This window comes from Geotrypetes seraphini, chromosome 2 (genome assembly GCF_902459505.1).
Source record: "Geotrypetes seraphini chromosome 2, aGeoSer1.1, whole genome shotgun sequence".
Classification (NCBI taxonomy): Eukaryota; Metazoa; Chordata; class Amphibia; order Gymnophiona; family Dermophiidae; genus Geotrypetes; species Geotrypetes seraphini.
In genome coordinates this window covers 100,273,079-100,291,128 of record NC_047085.1, presented here as the reverse complement: position 1 = coordinate 100,291,128, position 18,050 = coordinate 100,273,079, and the positions used below count along the sequence as shown (strand labels likewise).

Here is an 18,050-nt window from a genome sequence, read left to right as displayed (position 1 = left end):
GTGCTGCACTTCATGGAAAGAAGTTAGTTCATGTCTTTGTGTGTAGCTACATAACTCAAAGCATACATGGGTACTTCACAGCATTGTCTGTAGGCTTGTGGTCCTTTGCATGTTTCTCTGGCAGAGTGACTCTCAGCTGTGCAGACAGGGAAGATGGTCTCAGATATGGACTGCAGGAAGATCCTTAGTATCACAGGATGGGCTTAGGCTATTGGGTCAGCAGCAAGCCAAAGCGCTTCTTGAGGGCGCTACAGTGGTAAGAGCAGATAGCGTAGCTGGTTTTAAGAAAGGTTTGGACAAGTTCCTGGAGGAAAAGTCTATAGACTGTTATTGAGAAAGACATGAGGGAAGCCACTGCTTGGCCTGTATCGGTAGCATGGAATATTGCTACACCTTGGGTTTTGGCCAGGTACTAGTGACCTAGATTAGCCACCGTGAGAATGTGCTACTGGGCTTGATGGACCATTGGTCTGACATAGTAAGGTTATTCTTATGTTCTTAAAACAAGTGTCTTAAAAAATTAAATGTTCTTGTTTTCTTTCATCTTTACTTATTGCAAACAATCTTTCTAGCATAAATAAGGAAGGAGTGGAATCATACATAAGACCAAGAGACAAAAACAGGCTTCAGAACATATTGGAAACCACAGATTTTATTTTCTGGTCTTTCATTTAATTTGCTTTCTATTTTACAGCTGGAGATTTAGAAATCATTGCATTGGAAAGTTAGAAAGATGAAGAGAATACATCTGGAAAACATCACAATGGATCAATAAAAGGAATATTGTTTATGGATGACTGAAAACTAGAAATACACTGATAGGTCATATCCCATCCCATCTTCTCAGGTCTACAAGTCCAGGGTAGTTTATTCTTATGCCAGGCTACAGATGTAAACTGAAGATTTGCTTGGTGATACAGAAATCAGAAACCTTTAATGGGGGCACAGGGAAGAGTGGCAGCAATAGGCTGCCCTTGAGCTCCTACTGAAGGACATAGGCTGAGCCTGCTCAACTACAAGCCACATCTCTGCAAATTCTGTGACCAGCAGTGGGGAAAGCATGGTGGAAAGTGATTTCAGAATCTGAATCACTTGGGGCTGCTGTAAATAATATGGTACAATTTTTTTCAGTACAGTGTGCAGGAGGAAAAGCCTAAAACCCCATAAGGACAGGGGAAAAAAATGCAAACAGCAGAACAAGCACGCACAGTCCCTTGAAGGATGACCTGCAGAAAGCACAAAACTGCACTCAACTGTTTGATTTTCCTTTTAAGATTTGTGTTCAGGCTGAGTGCTGCACTTCATGGAAAGAAGTTAGTTCATGTCTTTGTGTGTAGCTACATAACTCAAAGCATACATGGGTACTTCATGGCATTGTCTGCAGGCTTGTGGTCCTTTGCATGTTTCTCTGGCAGAGTGACTCTCAGCTGTGCAGACAGGGAAGATGGCCTCAGATATGGACTGCAGGAAGATCTTTAGTATCACAGGATGGGCTTAGGCTGTTGGGTCAGCAGCAAGCCAAAGCGCTTCTTGAGGGCGATGCGGTGGCGAGAGAACTTGTCATCTGGGGAGAAGCGCGCTGGATGGGCCGAGCAGGTGGGCTGCCCATTAGGGTCCACTTTCTGTAGAGACAAAAGAGGCAGTTGTTAGGTGGGGAGATAATTTTTGGGACCCTTCAAATAGAGCTCCATTAACAGTAGGTACAGCAGAACAATACAATTTATGCTTGAATTATACAACTATCACCTTCAGCTCACAGAAATGGAAAGTGGCAGTATAAAGTGGATTGTGAAAGGAAAGGGAGTACATAAAAGTTTGAGACTAATTCTTCTACAATAGGATACACAAACTAACTTTCACGCTTAGCAAGTGATTTTAGAAAGATCCGTTATATTTGTTTCCACTGTCAGAATTCATTTTTTCCTTCAATGTAATACAATTGGAAGCTGGTGGTAGGGGGAGGAGGAAACTGCAACAAGAAAAACCAATTAGCTGTAGATTTTCATTCTTGCTATGGATTAGTTAATGAGTGACTGAGAACATAAGAACAGACTTACTGGGTCAGACCAATGGTCCATCAAGCCCAGTAGCCTGTTCTCCCGGTGGCCAATCCAGGTCACTAGCACCTGGCCAAAACCCAAGGAGTAGCAATATTCCATGCTACCGGGTACAAGGCAAGCAGTACCCTCGTCTTTCAAAAAAATACAAGATCTGGTTTCAATTTTGTCCAATTCAATTCAATTTTTTTAAAAAATTTGATAGCCCTATTTTCCACTGAAAAAGTATTTGTCATGTCAACCCTTAACTGTAGACTGGGTCGTTCCACGGTTAGTGGTCAGAGGAACCTGACGCTCAAAGCTAACCTGGCTTGCAACATTTCATTTAGACTGGTTGTAGCCAGTTTAGCATGCACATTACTGTGCGCCTAATGCACAAAAGGTTTCGGTGCTGCTTTTACTGTTCATGAAAGCAGTGACTGAAGATTCTATGCAAATGATCTCGTTAGTATTAAAATGTGATGTATATGAGGCCATTAGTAATTTGCTCTAATGATCAGAAAAACAGTGTACAAAACCTCCCTGCCCTAACTAAAACCTACACACAGCTCCGAGGAGGAATTAGGGCGAGTTGCAGAGTTACAGAAGAGTCCCTGGGAGTAGAGGGTGGGATGGAGGCAGCTGATCTTTGCTTAATCTCAGGGAATTCCCCACCGATTACTAGAGGGAGGTCGTTTATACCGGAAAACTGTAACTCTGTATGCAGCTCTGCAGTTTCTGTAATTTGCTTCTGTTGTCTCAAGTGCTATTTATTTTTTTTTTTTACTCGTATATTTTACATTTTTGCTGTCCCATTTGCATTCTGCCCAGGGTTTCTGCTCCAGAGACCACAACTGTTACCTCTTGACTGGGCATGCGCACAAAAGCTGTGCCTATCGCTTTTTTGTCCCCTTTTACTTCCGATACTCAAGTTTCAAGTTTATTTAAGTCTTGACAAACTGCTTTTATAGTCAAAGCGGTTTTCAATTAATACAACGTTTTAAAAAGTTTAAAAAATAAAATAAAGGGAACAAATTCACAGTTACAATACATACACAATATAGTAACATACACAGTAACATAGTAGATGATGGCAGATAAAGACCCGAATGGTCCATCCAGTCTGCCCAACCTGATTCAATTTAAATGTTTTAATTTTTTCTTCTTAGCTATTTCTGGGCAAGAATCCAAAGCTTTACCCGGTACTGTGCTTGGATTCCAACTGCCGAAATCTCTACACCCTCCCAGCCATTGAAGCCCTCCCCAGCCCATCCTCCACCAAATGGCCATATACAGACACAGACCGTGCAAGTCTGCCCAGTACTGGCCTTATTCAGTACAATATTTAATATTATTTTCTGATTCTAAATCCTCTGTGTTCATCCCATGCTTCTTTGAACTCAGTCACAGTTTTATTCTCCACCACCTCTCTCGGGAGCGAAATTCCAGGCATCCACTACCCTCTCCGTAAAGTAGAATTTCCTAACATTGCCCCTGAATCTACCACCCCTCAACCTCAAATTATGTCCTCTGGTTTTACCATTTTCCTTTCTCTGGAAAAGATTTTGTTCTACGTTAATACCCATCAAGTATTTGAACGTCTGAATCATATCTCCCCTGTTTCTCCTTTCCGACATTCAAATACATGATACACATGGGCAAATGGGGAGGATATATTGCATAAAAGAAAAGAAAGGGGAGGTAAAAAACAAAAGGGAAAAAGGGAATCTTTAATGTAAGGCCTGATGTTTAAGATTTTGAATTAAAAAATTAAATATAAATCTCAAAAGCATCTCTGAAAAAAAATGTTTTAAGATTAGATTTAAAATTATTGAGATTCTTTTCTTGTCTCAAGGTCAGAGGTAAAGCATTCCACACTGTGGAAGCAGTTACAGTGTGCATATAATTTGCACATTTTTAGTGCTGAGCACTGTACAGTAATTTTTCTTCGGTGTTTAAGCCTGTGTTTTCTAGTGCTGTTCCCTACAGCGTCGGAGCTGTAAGCATCTGGGCCAGAGTTTCAACTTTGTCCACATCTAGCAATCAGGTTAGCAGAGGGAGATACTTGTAATTGGTCTGTGCTGGAGTAAGTTCATTTGAATGAAAGAAAGAATTCTTGTTTGTGGGGGTAGTCTTGACACTTAAGAGGATAACTTTAAAAATCTTTTTTTTGTGTGTAAGACCTGTTATAAAATTAGATCATACCTAAAAGTAGGTATGCTCAGGGGCAGAGGTGCAAGTACACTAATGTTTAATAAACCTTTCAGAAGCAAATATACACACTCACAATCTAGGACTTGATGGTATTTTTGCAGGATTTTTGTGCTAATATTTTATGTAAACACATGAACATAGGTATAATTTGACTTTCATTTAGGGCAAAGGATGTGCTCTGACACATTAGCATATTCATTTGCATATATACTAGAGTGGTTCATAAGACTATGGTAAAAATTTAACCTTATCAGAACATGCCTCCACAAGTCTGAATACTGTAAATACTTGAATATAAATAGAGGTAACCTTTTTTTCTCCCAAAAAAGGAGGAAAAAATGTTGCCTTGAATATAAACCGGGAGGGCAAAGGAAGCTGGAATACATGGAGGTCTGGGAGCAAATATGCTTAGATCACTGGGTCCTAGAGGACATCTGAGAGGGTTACAAGATCAAGTTCTCTAACCCTCTCTTGGACCTTTTTGTAGATTCACCAGCCGGACATAAAAGGAGAACAGGGTACGAGCAATGGTAAAGAGGCTCTTGGATATTCATGCCATTGAGCCCATACCAGACGAAGATTGGGCTTAGGCAGACACTCCATATACTTCATATAGAAACATAGAAGATGACGGCAGAAAAGGGCTACAGCCCATCAAGTCTGCCCACTCTGCTTAACCACCCCCTGTCTATGCCCTAATGACCCAATTTCCTTATCTTGACCCTCGTAGGGATCCCACATGGGTATCCCATTTATTCTTAAAGTCTGGCACGCTGTCTGCCTCGATCACCTGCACTGGAAGCTCAGAAAAGCTCAGATGATTGGAGACCAATACTGGATCTGAAATCCGTCAAGTCAATGTTAATAGTGCCTCATTTCCGCATGGAAGCCATTTGGTTGGTCATTGTGGCGGTGGCACAAGGGGAATTCTTAGCCTCCCTGGATTTGAGGGAGGTCTACCTTCATATTCCCATCTTTCTGGCCCACAGAAAGTACGTAAGATTTCATGTCTTGGAACATTTCTGGTTTTCTGAACTGCCGTTTGGACTAGCTACAGCACCACACACCTTTACCAAGGAGATGGTAGCTGTGGACACTCATCTCCACAAGGCGGGGATCCAGGTGCACTCATACTTGAATGATTGGCTGATCTGAGCCCTGTCCAAAGAGGAAGGAGGAAAGTCAGTGACCTGAGTGGTCCATTTTTTGGAGGACCTTACCTTCAATTTCAATAAGAGTCATTTGGTTCCAACCCAACAACTGGAGTACCTGGGAGTTCAATAATGCAGTGGGCCATGTTTTTCTGCCAGTCATGCAAATAAAAACTCCGGCAGCAGTACGAAGGTACTGATGAGGCTGGCATCTACTGTGTGTTATTACCTCCAGGTTCTGAGGTCAATCGCAGCGACCATAGAGGTGATACATTGAGCAAAGGCTCATATGCAACCCCTACAGATCAGATACTTTTTATTTATATTTAATTTATAATGTACTGTTTGTAACATATCACTTTTTGAAATTTACACCTGCCATTTTTATATTTTCCACAGTACAGGGTGACAATGCAGTGTTTCTCTTTCTATGGTGCTGCATTATGTGCAGAGTCTGGCTTCTTAAGGGTTCAATTTAATTTTTATTTATTAACCTTTAGAGTAGAATAATACAGTTATGACACTACTTTATCCTAAATTAAAAATAAAATTATTTTTTTCTACGTATGGTCTGGTCATTTTAATTTTTCTGATCGTACCGATTCCAATCTTTGGTTTCTGTTTTCCTGTGTCTTCTTAACTCTCTTGCCAGTGTTTCTGTCCATTTGTCATTTTTCTCCTCCTGTCTTCTTCACTTCCTCTACTGCATCCATCTCTAGCATTAATCTCTTCCTTTCAGTTTCTATTTTTGTTTCTGCCTCTCTGTCCAGATTTCATTATTAATAACCAGCCTTCAATTTCCTTATTTTTACTTCATCTACCTACAGGTTTCCATCTCTGTCACTCACCTGGCCCTCTCATTTCCCTACCTCCCCCTCCCCCCATAACTTCCTGTTTCCTTCCATCCCCTCTTTCCTTCCTCCCTCTTTTCCCTTGTTCCTTCCCAGGTCTTCCCTCCCCCTTCCATCCAGTATCTCCTCCCTTTCTCTCTTCTCCTTCCATTCAGTATCTCCTATTCTCTCCCTTCCTTCCAGCATCTCCCATCTTTCCCCTTCCATCCATTGTCTCCCCTCTCCCATTCAGTGCCTCTTCACTTCCCCTTTCTATTCATCTTTCCTTTTCCTTCCCCTTCAATCCAGTGTTTCCCCTTTTCCCCCCTTCCATAATGAAGCATCTTCCCTCTCTCGCTCTCTCTCTTTCGATCCAGGATCTCTTCTTGCAGTCTCTTCTTCCATCCATCAATTCCTCTTTGTCTCCTGTCTGCCATCTTCCATCTAGTATCTCCCCTTTTCCCTAACGCCTTTCTCTCTACCCCCCTGGCATCTTCAATTAACATGTACCCCAGCCCCTGCAGACATTCACAAGCCTCCATCTCATGCATAAGGCTGCCAGCTATATTGGTCATGCCTCTTTGAAAACTGGAAGCAGATGTCAGAGGAGGAGGAACCGCAGAACTAGTAGAGATTGTCGCCCCACATTTGTTTTTTGTTCTTTTGCCCAGTGGCATAGCTAGAACTGAATGAGTCCTAGGCAGAAAAATTTACATAGGCCCTCTATAACACCATCTCTTCCAAAGTAGAAGAGACCTGAGGAGAGGGAACTTCTTTAGAGCTCCAGTGTAAAAAAAACAAACAACCCAACAAAAACCACCCCTGCAAAAAGCAAACACATTCCAGACCTATACAGAAAACCTGAAATAGAAATAGAAACTGACATGCAAGATACCAAAGATAAAGCTTATAATTAATAAATTCTGGAAAAAAAACCTTTTTTCTATTTTTGTTTTCTGGGCATTGCTTTACTCCCATTGTCTCTTTTCTGTTTTTCTCTATTTCTTAACTCTCTTTCCATGGTTTCCTGTTCTTTTGACATTCTTATTTTTCGATGTCACCATCCATCTTTCCTCTGTATTCTTTATCCATCCTGTTCATCATGCTCCCTCTGTGCCCATGTCCCTATACACCTCCAAATCAACCCCCCCATGACTCCCTCTCTCTCTCCTTGTGTCCATCATCGTCCCTACACTCTCTCCCTGCTCAACATCTATTCTGTGTATCTGTGCCTCTTCATGTCCAACTACTCCCCTCTCTCCTCCCTTCATCCCCCACCTCCGACCCCTGTGGTCTGGCATTTCTCTCTCCTCCACTGATCCAGCTTCTTTCCCTCCAGTCCAGTTTCTGTCTCTCTCTCTCTTCCTAACCCCCTCCCTTTTCCTCCAGGTCTCTCTTCTCTTCCCTCTGCTTCCCCCTCCCAAGGTCTGCAGTCTCCATTCCTCTCTAACCCTACCCCTAACCCTGCATCTCTCCTTCCTTCACTGGTTCAACACCTCTCCCTGCGATCCAGTTTCTATCTGTCTGTCTCTGCTTAACTCTCTCCCCTTTGCTTCAGGTCTCTCCTCTTCCCTCTGCATCCTCCCCAGGTCCAAAGTCTCTCTTTCCCTTCCTTTGTTCCAGATTTTTGACTCTCCTCCTCCTTTCCTCTTTCACTTCTCACCCCTAACGCCTGTATCTGGCAATCAGGCATCTCTCTCTCCCTGCCTCCACTGGCACGTCTCTCTCTCTCTCTTATGCTTAACCATCTTCCCTTTACTCCAGGTCTCTCCTCTCTTTTCCCACTGCTCCTCCCTCCCCAGGTCCAAGATCTTCCCCCCCCTTACTCCAGGATTCTAGATCTCTCTTCCTGCTGCCTCCCCCGAAGTTTTAGCATCTATCCCCCTTAACCCCCATGGGTCCAGCACCTCTTCATATCCATCCATCCCCCCCCCCTCTTTACAGGGTATCCAAATGTGCAGTGGGTTGCTAGCACAGGGAGTGCTGAACACAAGCAGCCTGTAAGCCTCCTCTGCCAGGGCTTTTCCTGTGCCATATACCACCCATAGAAAGTTGCATCAGAGAGGCAGGATGTGACATAGGAAAGGGTCTAATGGGGCTGACTCAGAGGCAGCATAGTTGCCAGGTCCATGGCTTTCTCGCCCTATTGGGCTGCTTTGGAATGCTGGTTGCAGGAAATTTTGAGTGGCTGTGGGTTGCAGTTTTTTGGGCTGGTTTTATATTTTTGTGCTGTAATTTAGGCTGCATCATGGCACAGTATTCTCAAGTTGGCTCAGCAAATCAGCATTTAGTGGAGACCCAGATGCTCAGTATCCCATCAATGATGGCCCTTGCCCACCCTGTCCCCACAGCCATAATCAGAGCCTACCTAGCCTTCTCTCGTGCTGTCCCTATGTCTAACACTGTCCACACTCAACAGCCAGGAAGAACATGAGCTGCACTATTGGGAAAGAGACAGGCAGCCCAGACAGGCAGCGCACTTTAAGAGAAAGAGACGGGAACAGGCAGCATGCGATTTGCACATATGAGAGAAAGCCCAGGAATTGCACATTAAGACAGAGCAGGGACAGGCAGGCCAGGAGCTGCATAATGAAGGAAAGGCAGGCAGCATGTGCAGATTGTGCAAAAGAGATACACAACAAGAAGACAAATTCTTAGCCCATCCAACAAAGTTGGGGCAGACCATCGAGGGCTATATACTTAGTCCAGCAAGTTTCCACTTTTTTTGTTCTTTTGGAAAAGTACTGAATGAAAAAAGTAGAAACTCACTGGACTAAGTGTATAGCCCTTGATGGAGACTATCCCAAATGAAGTTAGTTGGACTGAAAACTTTTCAGCACCCCCTCATACATTGGGCTGTTTTTGGGCTGCTTTTTCAAGGTAATTGGGCGGGATAAAAAAGTATCTGGCAACACTTAGAGGCAGTCTGTGTTCAGTGATGCCTGTGCAGGTGACCCATCAAGTATTTGCATATGGGGGGGGGAGGGGTGGAGAGGTCCTGGACCTACACAAGGGGGGGGGGGGGTTTCCTCCTTACCCCTGTGGTAGGGACAGCTCATGGGGTGGGAAATGTCATTCCCCCTTGTCACCCCCAAAACTACACCCATGCACATGAGCTCTATGTATCTTTAAATATGAGCATTTTCTTGCTCTATTAATCTAGATGAACTGTTATAAAAATTACCCTGTTTTGCCAAAAATAAAATGTGGAGCACAAACAAAAGGTGCCTGGCTTCATCCTCTGTCAAGTGCTCAGAAGTATTAAAAAAAAATCCCTCTGATAGCCCCAGGTTAAGAAAGAGGAACTGGAGATGAAGGGAGGGGGAATATCTCTGTCCTAATTTGATCTTAGAGTATTTACACTCGGGGTGGGTGGGAGGAGGGGAGGATTTATTAAATTGTTTAGGGTAAGATTTTTGGGGAACTCTATGTTGTAGTGTTTTTGGGTGGGGGGTTGTGGGGAGAAAATGAGTGCTTAAGCATAATTGTTGAAGGTGCTTATGTCGCTGTATTATATGTTATATTTTCCTGTATTGCACTATTAAAGTATGAAAATTAATAAAGATTTTTTTTTTTAATCTACTTTGGTTATTCTGTCGATTTTCACTCATAAATCGTTGCTGTATGCTAAGCATGCTTCTATACAGGTGAATGTGTCTGGAAATACATACGGACCTTGCAAGGAAAAGGACTTACAGATACATGCCACACTCTACTACACCTCGTGTACATCTCGGCACATTCAGACAGACTGTATATTTTTCAGTATTTAGACATGCAAGACTTTCTTTTTTTTAAGTATGGCTATATATAGATGCCAGTCTGGATTGCTTACCTTTAGGGTATACACTCGATCCCCCTGCTCATTCAGATAATACTGTAGGTACATAATGTCGGCAAAGCTAAACTGATCTTTCCTTTTTCTCTCTCTCGCCTGTTCCCTAACAGCTTTTCCTCTTCTGTTGACTTCTTCCTGAATCAAAATCACTTCCTGGGTCGGCAGTGCTATGTACTCTGGGAGTTGTAGTCTCCTAGACTGCCCTGCTCAAGGTCTCACTACAAAAGAATAGATGTAGATCACCTTTTTTTTCCCAAATAAATTTACTTCACATAATTCTATACTGTCACATTTTGAGAAATAAAAGCATTGCATTATGAGATTATAATGGACAGCTTTAAAAAATATTTTATTATTGAAGGGATTTTACAGTGACTCAATTTTATTCTAATCCTTTTGAGGAGGATTTCTGTGATCCATTAAATATACTCAGTGGAGCAGGGGGCCCAGTGGACTTGTGTGCCTAGGGCCCATGACAAATTAACCCTGCCCTGTCCAGGGGTGAAATGCAGAGTATGCGTATGTATGAATATGTGTGGCTGAATATGTAAGGTAAAAAGACAAGTTCAATTTCAGGAGAAGTAGGGAGTAGTGCTGCCCGATTCGCCAATTCGAATTGATTTACCAATTCACTTTGGTGAATCAATTCAAATTGATTCATTGTCCAAGAAAATCGGACTCACCAATTCAGCGACCATTCCCTCCCCCCCCCCCCCAAGGTGAAACCTGATGGTCAGCAGCGGCATCGTTTTTGCAGCCTGCCCCACCGGGGCCTTCCCTCTTTCACGTCACTTATGACAGGGCAGGCCGGGAGTAGCCCATGCAGAGTAATACCACTGCTGACCATTCACTGCCACAACTGCTGCTGCTTTAGAGGCCTCAGAGGTATGTCAGGTCTCATGGTAGGAGAGTCGGTGGTGTGCTGCTGCACAGGAGGAGGGGAGGGGAGGAAAGCTGTTACTCAGGGGGATGGGAGGGAAGGAAAGATGCTGCACAAGGGGGGAGTAAGGAGAGAAGAAGAATTGTTGGGGTGGAGGAGAGAAAGGGAAAGAAGAGGTAGAAAGGGGTAAGAGGGAGAAATCCTGCATATGGTGGATGGGAGGGAGACATGCATGGAGAAGAGAAAGGGTGAAATGTTGGACATAGGCTGGAGGGCAGGGAGAGATAGTGCATGGGGAGAGAGAAAGAAATGTTGCACATCATAATGGAGGGGAGGAAGGGAGAGATACTTCATGGAGGGGAATAAAGAGATTTGACCCTGGGCACAAGGCAGAGAGAGAGAGAGAGATGGTAGACAGTGGGGAAAAAAAACAAATGTTGGACATGGCAGTGGAAGGTAGAAAAGATAATTTTATTTTCTATGTTGTGATTACAATGTCAGATTTTAAATGTGTATCCTGCCAGAGCTGGTGTTAGCGAGCATGAGCTAGGATCTAACAGAGAGAGAATGACATCACCCACATGTGAGAATATCTGCCTGTTGTCCCTGGATAACACTTGTTACATAAGAACATAAGAACATAAGAAGTTGCCTCCGCTGAGGCAGACCATAGGTCCATCCTGCCCAGCGGTCCGCTCCCGCGGCGGCCCATTGCCTGAGTAGTGGTCTATACCTATCTATACCCCTCAATCCCTTTTTCTTCCAGGAATCTATCCAAACCTTCTTTGAAACCATTTAATGTGCTCCTGTCTACCACTCCTCTGGAAGCGCGTTCCATGTATCCACCACCCTCTGAGTGAAAAAGAACTTCCTAGCGTTTGTTCTAAACCTGTCCCCTTTCAATTTCTCCGAGTGCCCCCTTGTACTTGTGTTCCCCCATAATTTGAAAAATCTGCCCTTGTCTACTCTTTCTATGCCCTTCAGGATCTTGAAGGTTTCTATCATGTCTCCTCTAAGTCTCCGCTTTTCCAGGGAGAAAAGTCCTAACTGCTTCAATCTGTCGGTATATGGGAGATTTTCCATACCCTTTATCAGTTTAGTTGCTCTTCTCTGGACTCCCTCAAGTACTGCCATGTCCTTCTTGAGGTACGGCGACCAGTACTGGACACAGTACTCCAGATGTGGCCGCACCATTGCACGATACAGCGGCATGATGACTTCCTTCGTCCTGGTCGTGATACCCTTCTTAATGATACCCAACATTCTGTTTGCTTTCCTTGAGGCTGTGGCGCAGTGCGCCGACGCCTTCAGTGTTGCGTCCACCATCACTCCCAGGTCTCTTTCCAGGTTACTGACCCCTAGTGGTGATCCCCCCATTTCGTAAGTGAACATTGGGTTCTTTTTCCCCACGTGCATGACCTTGCATTTCCCTATGTTGAAGCTCATTTGCCATTTTTCGGCCCACTTTTCCAGCGTCGTTAGATCCTTTTGGAGATCTTCGCAATCTTCCGTGGTTTGAGCCCTGCTGTATAGTTTGGTGTCATCTGCAAATTTAATGACTTCACACTTGGTTCCCGCCTCTAGGTCATTTATGTAGATATTGAACAGGAGCGGTCCCAGCACCGACCCCTGCGGAACTGGGACCGCTCCTGTTCAATATCTACATAAATGACAGGTAAGTAACTGTGCTATCTTGCTAACTTCTTTCTTTTACAGTACAGGCCTCTCTCACCTACCTCCAAAGAAACAATTCATGACCGTTTTTAGTCATGCCACAGAGGGGTGGTGTTTGCGCTTTGTCCATGGAAGCATTGGTGCTCAGGGGTCTTAGCGCAGCATGGGTAACACAAGGGGAGTTGGGCTACAGACCCTGCTGTTACAGTCACCCAGGTTACATTATTATTTTTGCGTACTCCTCTGGGACTCACCCCAACATGAGAAGACCACTATACTCTTAAAACAAACTCCAACTTTAATACATTTTGAATTGTATTTTTTTGACAGCAGAATATGAAATGTGTAAAGAGGGTGTGAAACCTATTACAAGACTCTGAAAGTCATCTCATTCACATAGCACATGCTACGCCATATCATATGACTCATTTGTCATTCAGGTTTCATTTGGTATTGTCATAAAGAATCTCTCAACCTTTAGACTCACCTGGTTACAAGAAATAAACCTACCTGCACAATTAGGTAAACAAGGAAACTATGAAAGTTATTCATTTCTGAGAGGTCTTTGCAGATTTATAAAGTGAAACATTCTTCTGAAGACAGAGGTAAGTCAAGCTTTATTAAACACTATCAGCACCAAAAAAAAGTACTCATTTAGCAGATATTTAGATTGTACAGTACAGTATTTTAAAACTATTGCCGGTTATTTGCACTCAAAATGCTATTGTAAAACTCAACAAGGAAATACTTTTTCAGACAGGGAAGTCTGCATTTATTCTAGTTTCTGGGACTGGAACATTGTTCAGGCACAAACTATAGAACAGCTTACTATAATATGAAATACATTCCTTAAACTTGATTACTGCTAGTACTATTTATCATTTTTATAGCACTGAAAGGTGTACACAATGCTGTGCATTTAACATGTAATAGATGGTCCCTGCTGAGAAGAGCTTCCAATATAATTTGGATAGACAGACAAGACATATAGGGGTTGGGGAGTTACTTGCAGAGAGAATGATAGGATGGATAAAGGTAATTTTACGGTGAGTGGGAGTTAAGAGTAGAAAGCATCCTCAAAAAGGTGGGCTTTTAGCTTGGATTTGAATACTGCTAAAGATGGAGCCTGACGTAATGACTCAAACTGTTCCATGCATATGGGGCATCAAGAAAGAAGAGATGGAGTCTGGAGTTGGCAGTGGAGGAGAAGGGTATGGCTAGGGAGGACATGCCCAATGAATGAAGTTCATGGGAGAAAGCATAGGGGGAGATAAGTGTGGAGAGATATTGAGGGGCTACAGAGTGAATGCACTTGTAGGTCAGAAAAAGGTGCTTGAATTATATTCGGAAATGGATGGGGAGCCAATGAAGTGACTTGAGGAAGGGGTAATGCGAGTATGGCAGTTCTCACAGAATATAAGTCATGCAGAAGAATTTTATACAGATTGAAGGGAAGGGAGATGGTTAAGCGGAAGACCTAAGAGAACCAAGCTGCAGTAATCTAAGCAAGAGATGATGAGAGTATGGATAAGGATTTTGGTAGTGTGCTCGGAGAGGAGAGGTCAGATTTTGGTAATATTATAGAGGAAGAAGTGACACAGTCTTTAGCAGTTTGTTGGATATGAGAGGAGAAGGAGAAAGAATAGTCAAAGATGTTGTGAGCTGACATGACAGGAAGGAGGAGAATGCTGTCCACAGAACTAGAGAATGGGGGAAAGGGGAAGTTTATGTTTATTAAAAACTTACTATACCGCATAACAGCCTAAAAGGATCCAAGCAGTGTACAATATATAATACACATTCATCAAGAAAGGAACTCCATTTAAAAATAGGATAGAAAAGAGTAAAAGCAAAAGTTAGGTTTAGGTGGAATGAGAAGGAGGGCAACTTAGCCATATTCAGTTTTAGATGGTGGTGAGACATCCAGGCGGCAGTGTCAGATAGGCAGGCTGAGACTCAGGCCTGGATTCCTGTAGAGTAGGCATATCCAACCTGTAGATCGGATCGCGGAGCGGTCAGAGGTAAATCACCAGCCCCACTTGGCTCCATCTCTCCAGCAGTTTACCCCATCGCTAGGAGAGAGCTCGTGCCAGCAGGTCATCTGCCGAGGGCTTGCCGCCGCCGCTGATCCTTTGCCTGCATCTCTCTGCCTTCCATCCACAGGCCTAAAATTTCTCCCTACCTCCCTTCCATCCCCAAATCCAACTTCTCTCCCTTTCTCTTCCCAACTGCCCCCCACCCCATCTCTCCCCCTGCCTGCCTGCCTCCCTCCCCCAGTCTACTATTTCTCCCTTTCTCTTTCCAACAGTTCTCCCTTCAAGTTTCTCTTTCCCTCTTCCTCCACACTACCCCAGGTCCAACTTCTCTCCCTTCAAACCATTGCCCACCATCTCTCTCTCTGTCCTCTGTTTCTGGCCCCATAAGCTCTCCCTCCTACACCCAATCTAGTACTTCTTTTAATACCCTCCCCCTCTGTACTTAAAAAATAAAAACCCAAACCAGTCCAGTAGGCTTTCTTGACCCAGTATGTTCTCCTCCTCCTCTCTGCACCCATGCATCTTTACCTCACTCCTCTCCCACCACCATGTCCAATAATTCTCTCTCCCCCTCCTCTCTCTGCCCAACAGTTCTCCTTTTTCTTCATCTCTCCATGTGCACCATCTTTTTCCCTCTCTCAGACACCCAATTCTCCCTTAATGTTCCCTCACTTCCTCCAGGTACGTTAGATAGATTGTGAGCCCACCGGGACAGATAGGGGAAATGCTTGAGTACCTGATTGTAAAACCGCTTAGATAACCTTGATAGGCGGTATATAAAATCCTAATAATAATAAACTCCATTCTTCAATCATACGGCTCATGCGCCCTCCCTCCTTTCTTCATCATTTGTCCAAAGTTTGTGCTCCCTCCCTCTGGCTTCCCAACACGACCTTCTCTCTCTCTTCTGGCTGGGTCCCATGCTGCAATTGTTTTTCTGGTGAAAGCTGCAGGCGGTGGTGGCTGGCTTCTCACGCGATCCGTGGCTATGCTGAAAGTATTTATTTTATGGCCGTTGGCGATATGAATAGGGGTCTGGATAAAAGACGGATTCCCCATGTGCTGTGTGTAAACTGCCTGGCTCTCACGTTTACTTCCTAAACCCACCACCTTTAGTGCCCACACAGTATATCCATGAACATACAATCTGCAGCACAAGAGAGATGGAGGCAAAAAAAAAAAAATCCCATTTTACAGAAGTTAACCTCCAACCATCATTCTAACCTACTATAATCCTCTGAACAGAACACCCCTCCCCCCCAAAAAAAAAACACAAACCCCGCGCTTTTTTTTTTTCTAGAAGATGCTAGCACAAAGCATGCGCAATAGTGCAACTACAGAACTGGAAGTGGCGCGTCTGCCTGAAGGGAGCTATGGCAGTCGTTTTGTTAACTCTCCGGCGGGTAGTTTTCTGGCCTGTTCCCTTGCTGCAGTTGTCTATGGGCGGCGTTGGCTCCTCGCGCGCGATTCACGGCTGATTCGGAAGCCTTTGCTCTGATGTCGTGATATCAGAGGGAACACTTCTGACACAGCCGCAGATCGCACATGAGGAGCCGACACCGCCCATGGATAACTGCAGCAAGGGAGCTGGTCAGAAAACTACCCGCTGGAGGAAGGCACAGAAGGGAGGGAGGGAGGGAGAAGCTGGGCTGCATGCGGCCCATAGGCCACGGGTTGGACACCCCTGCTATAAAGTATCTAGACAGGAAACAAGTATGATACACGCAGACAATTGGTAAAAGACACTGTTCTGCCCCAAAATTCATGGAAGCAGGCTATTTATTATAGAGTATAGAGTATTTATTTGCTGTCCCTTTTAAGATTAGAGATGTTGCTTTTGGATTACAAAATTGTGCGTAGTTCTCTTTGTAGAAGCTTCTTCAGAGCACATGGACAGTAGAGAATGACACGAGGACAAATTTGTCCCCATCCCCGCAGAAACTCAATTTCCCTGTCCTGTCCCCGCGAGTTTTGTTGCTGTCTCTGTCCCCGTCCCATTCCTGTAAATTCTGCTTTAACCGCACAAGCTTCGAATACATGATTTTAAAGTGTTTGAGGCTTGTGCAGATGAGGACAGAGCTTTTAGGAATGGAGCAGGGAAAGGAAAAGAACTCGTGGGGACAGGATGGGAAAATGGACAGCTCCTTGTGGATTATGGAACATTTCCTATTTTTTAAAAACAAAAGAACAGTCCATCTTGCCCAGTATCCTGTTTCTAAATACCTGTCACCAATAACTGGCAGAAACCCAAAACAGTAGCAACATTCTACGCTACCTATCCCAGGGCATGTTACTGGTCTAGATCAGTGTTCTTCAACCTTTTTACACCTATGGACCAGCAGAAATAAAAGAATTATTTTGTGGACCGGCATCGGCCCGCAGACCGGCGGTTGAAAAACACTGGGCTAAGTCGTGGGCCAGACCCTGCCCATCTCTACCCAATCTCCACCCCGACCCTGCCCCCATAGTCCTAATTGTAACACGATTTTTTCCATTCATTTTTCATATATACACACAATATAATCTTATTAACAACGCATCGATCGCACCGCGGACCGGCAGTTGAAGAACACAGTTTTGGACCTGATGCACATGCCGGCCCTGTGGACCGGCAGGAAATTTCTGTGGACCGGTGGTTGAAGAACACTGGTCTAGATGGACTATTGGTCTGACCCAGTTTGGCTATTCTTATGCTCTTAATAAGTGGCATCAATCCTGGTAGAGATATTCATATTCTTCAGTAGTAAACTAATGAAAAAAAATACAGTACTTTTATAGTGGGAAAAGTGTTCTTCATTAGAACAAGGATCATAATATAAGGCTGCAGACAGTTGATCCAAGAATATAGAAACATCTCTTGCCCCACTGATGATTGTGGGGGAAAAATTGGTATGGGAATTGACAGCATAGAACAAATGCAAGAAAGGGATGGTAAAGTTAGAGTTAAATTAGAAACTGCTTAATTCCAGAAGGCTATGCAACTGCTTTCTCTGCCTGTCTGCCTTAGTGTTATGACAATTTGATTTGATTTCATGATTGTCCCTGAGCTAGTTACCAGATTGCTGCTTAGATGTGTGTGACATCACTCTCATGCCTTTCTGCCTGCTTTTTGCAGCTCATACAATCTACCTTACTGCCATGATGGTGTAATACGACTTGGAGAACTTTGCAGTTACTATTATCTCCCTCTGCCAGTATACCATCCTTTAATGATTGCTTTAGCATGTATAATTTGTCACATTTTCTCATCTCTTGTCTCTAAATTATGGGACTCTGCAGTGCAGCTAGCTTCAGTATACTGATCCATCTATGATTTTCCTTTCAGTGCCACCATCTGCATGCATGTCTGTCAGCCTCTTACCCTTCCTTTGCTGTTTCTGTCATTTGCTGC

At 43.8% G+C, this 18,050-nt stretch overlaps 1 protein-coding gene across 1 annotated transcript; it reads right to left on the bottom strand.

Annotated features, from left to right (window-relative positions):
- Nucleotides 1-634: 634 nt before the first annotated feature.
- NOP10 (NOP10 ribonucleoprotein) lies at nt 635-10,225 on the bottom strand. The gene is made up of 2 exons (XM_033933756.1): nt 10,067-10,225; nt 635-1,622 (listed from the first exon to the last, which is right to left on the bottom strand). The coding sequence occupies exons 1-2, from the start codon at nt 10,118-10,120 to the stop codon at nt 1,482-1,484; spliced, it is 195 nt and encodes a 64-aa protein (XP_033789647.1). The 5' UTR covers nt 10,121-10,225; the 3' UTR covers nt 635-1,481.
- Between the last annotated feature and the right edge of the window lie 7,825 nt (nt 10,226-18,050).

Excerpts from the sequence above, each read along its gene's own strand:
- NOP10 (XM_033933756.1), bottom strand. The coding sequence starts at position 10,120 with ATGTACCTACAGTATTATCTGAATGAGCAGGGGGATCGAGTGTATACC. Across the intron at positions 1,623-10,066 it reads ATCGAGTGTATACCCTAAAG|AAAGTGGACCCTAATGGGCA; the intron begins GTAAGCAATCCA and ends TTGTCTCTACAG.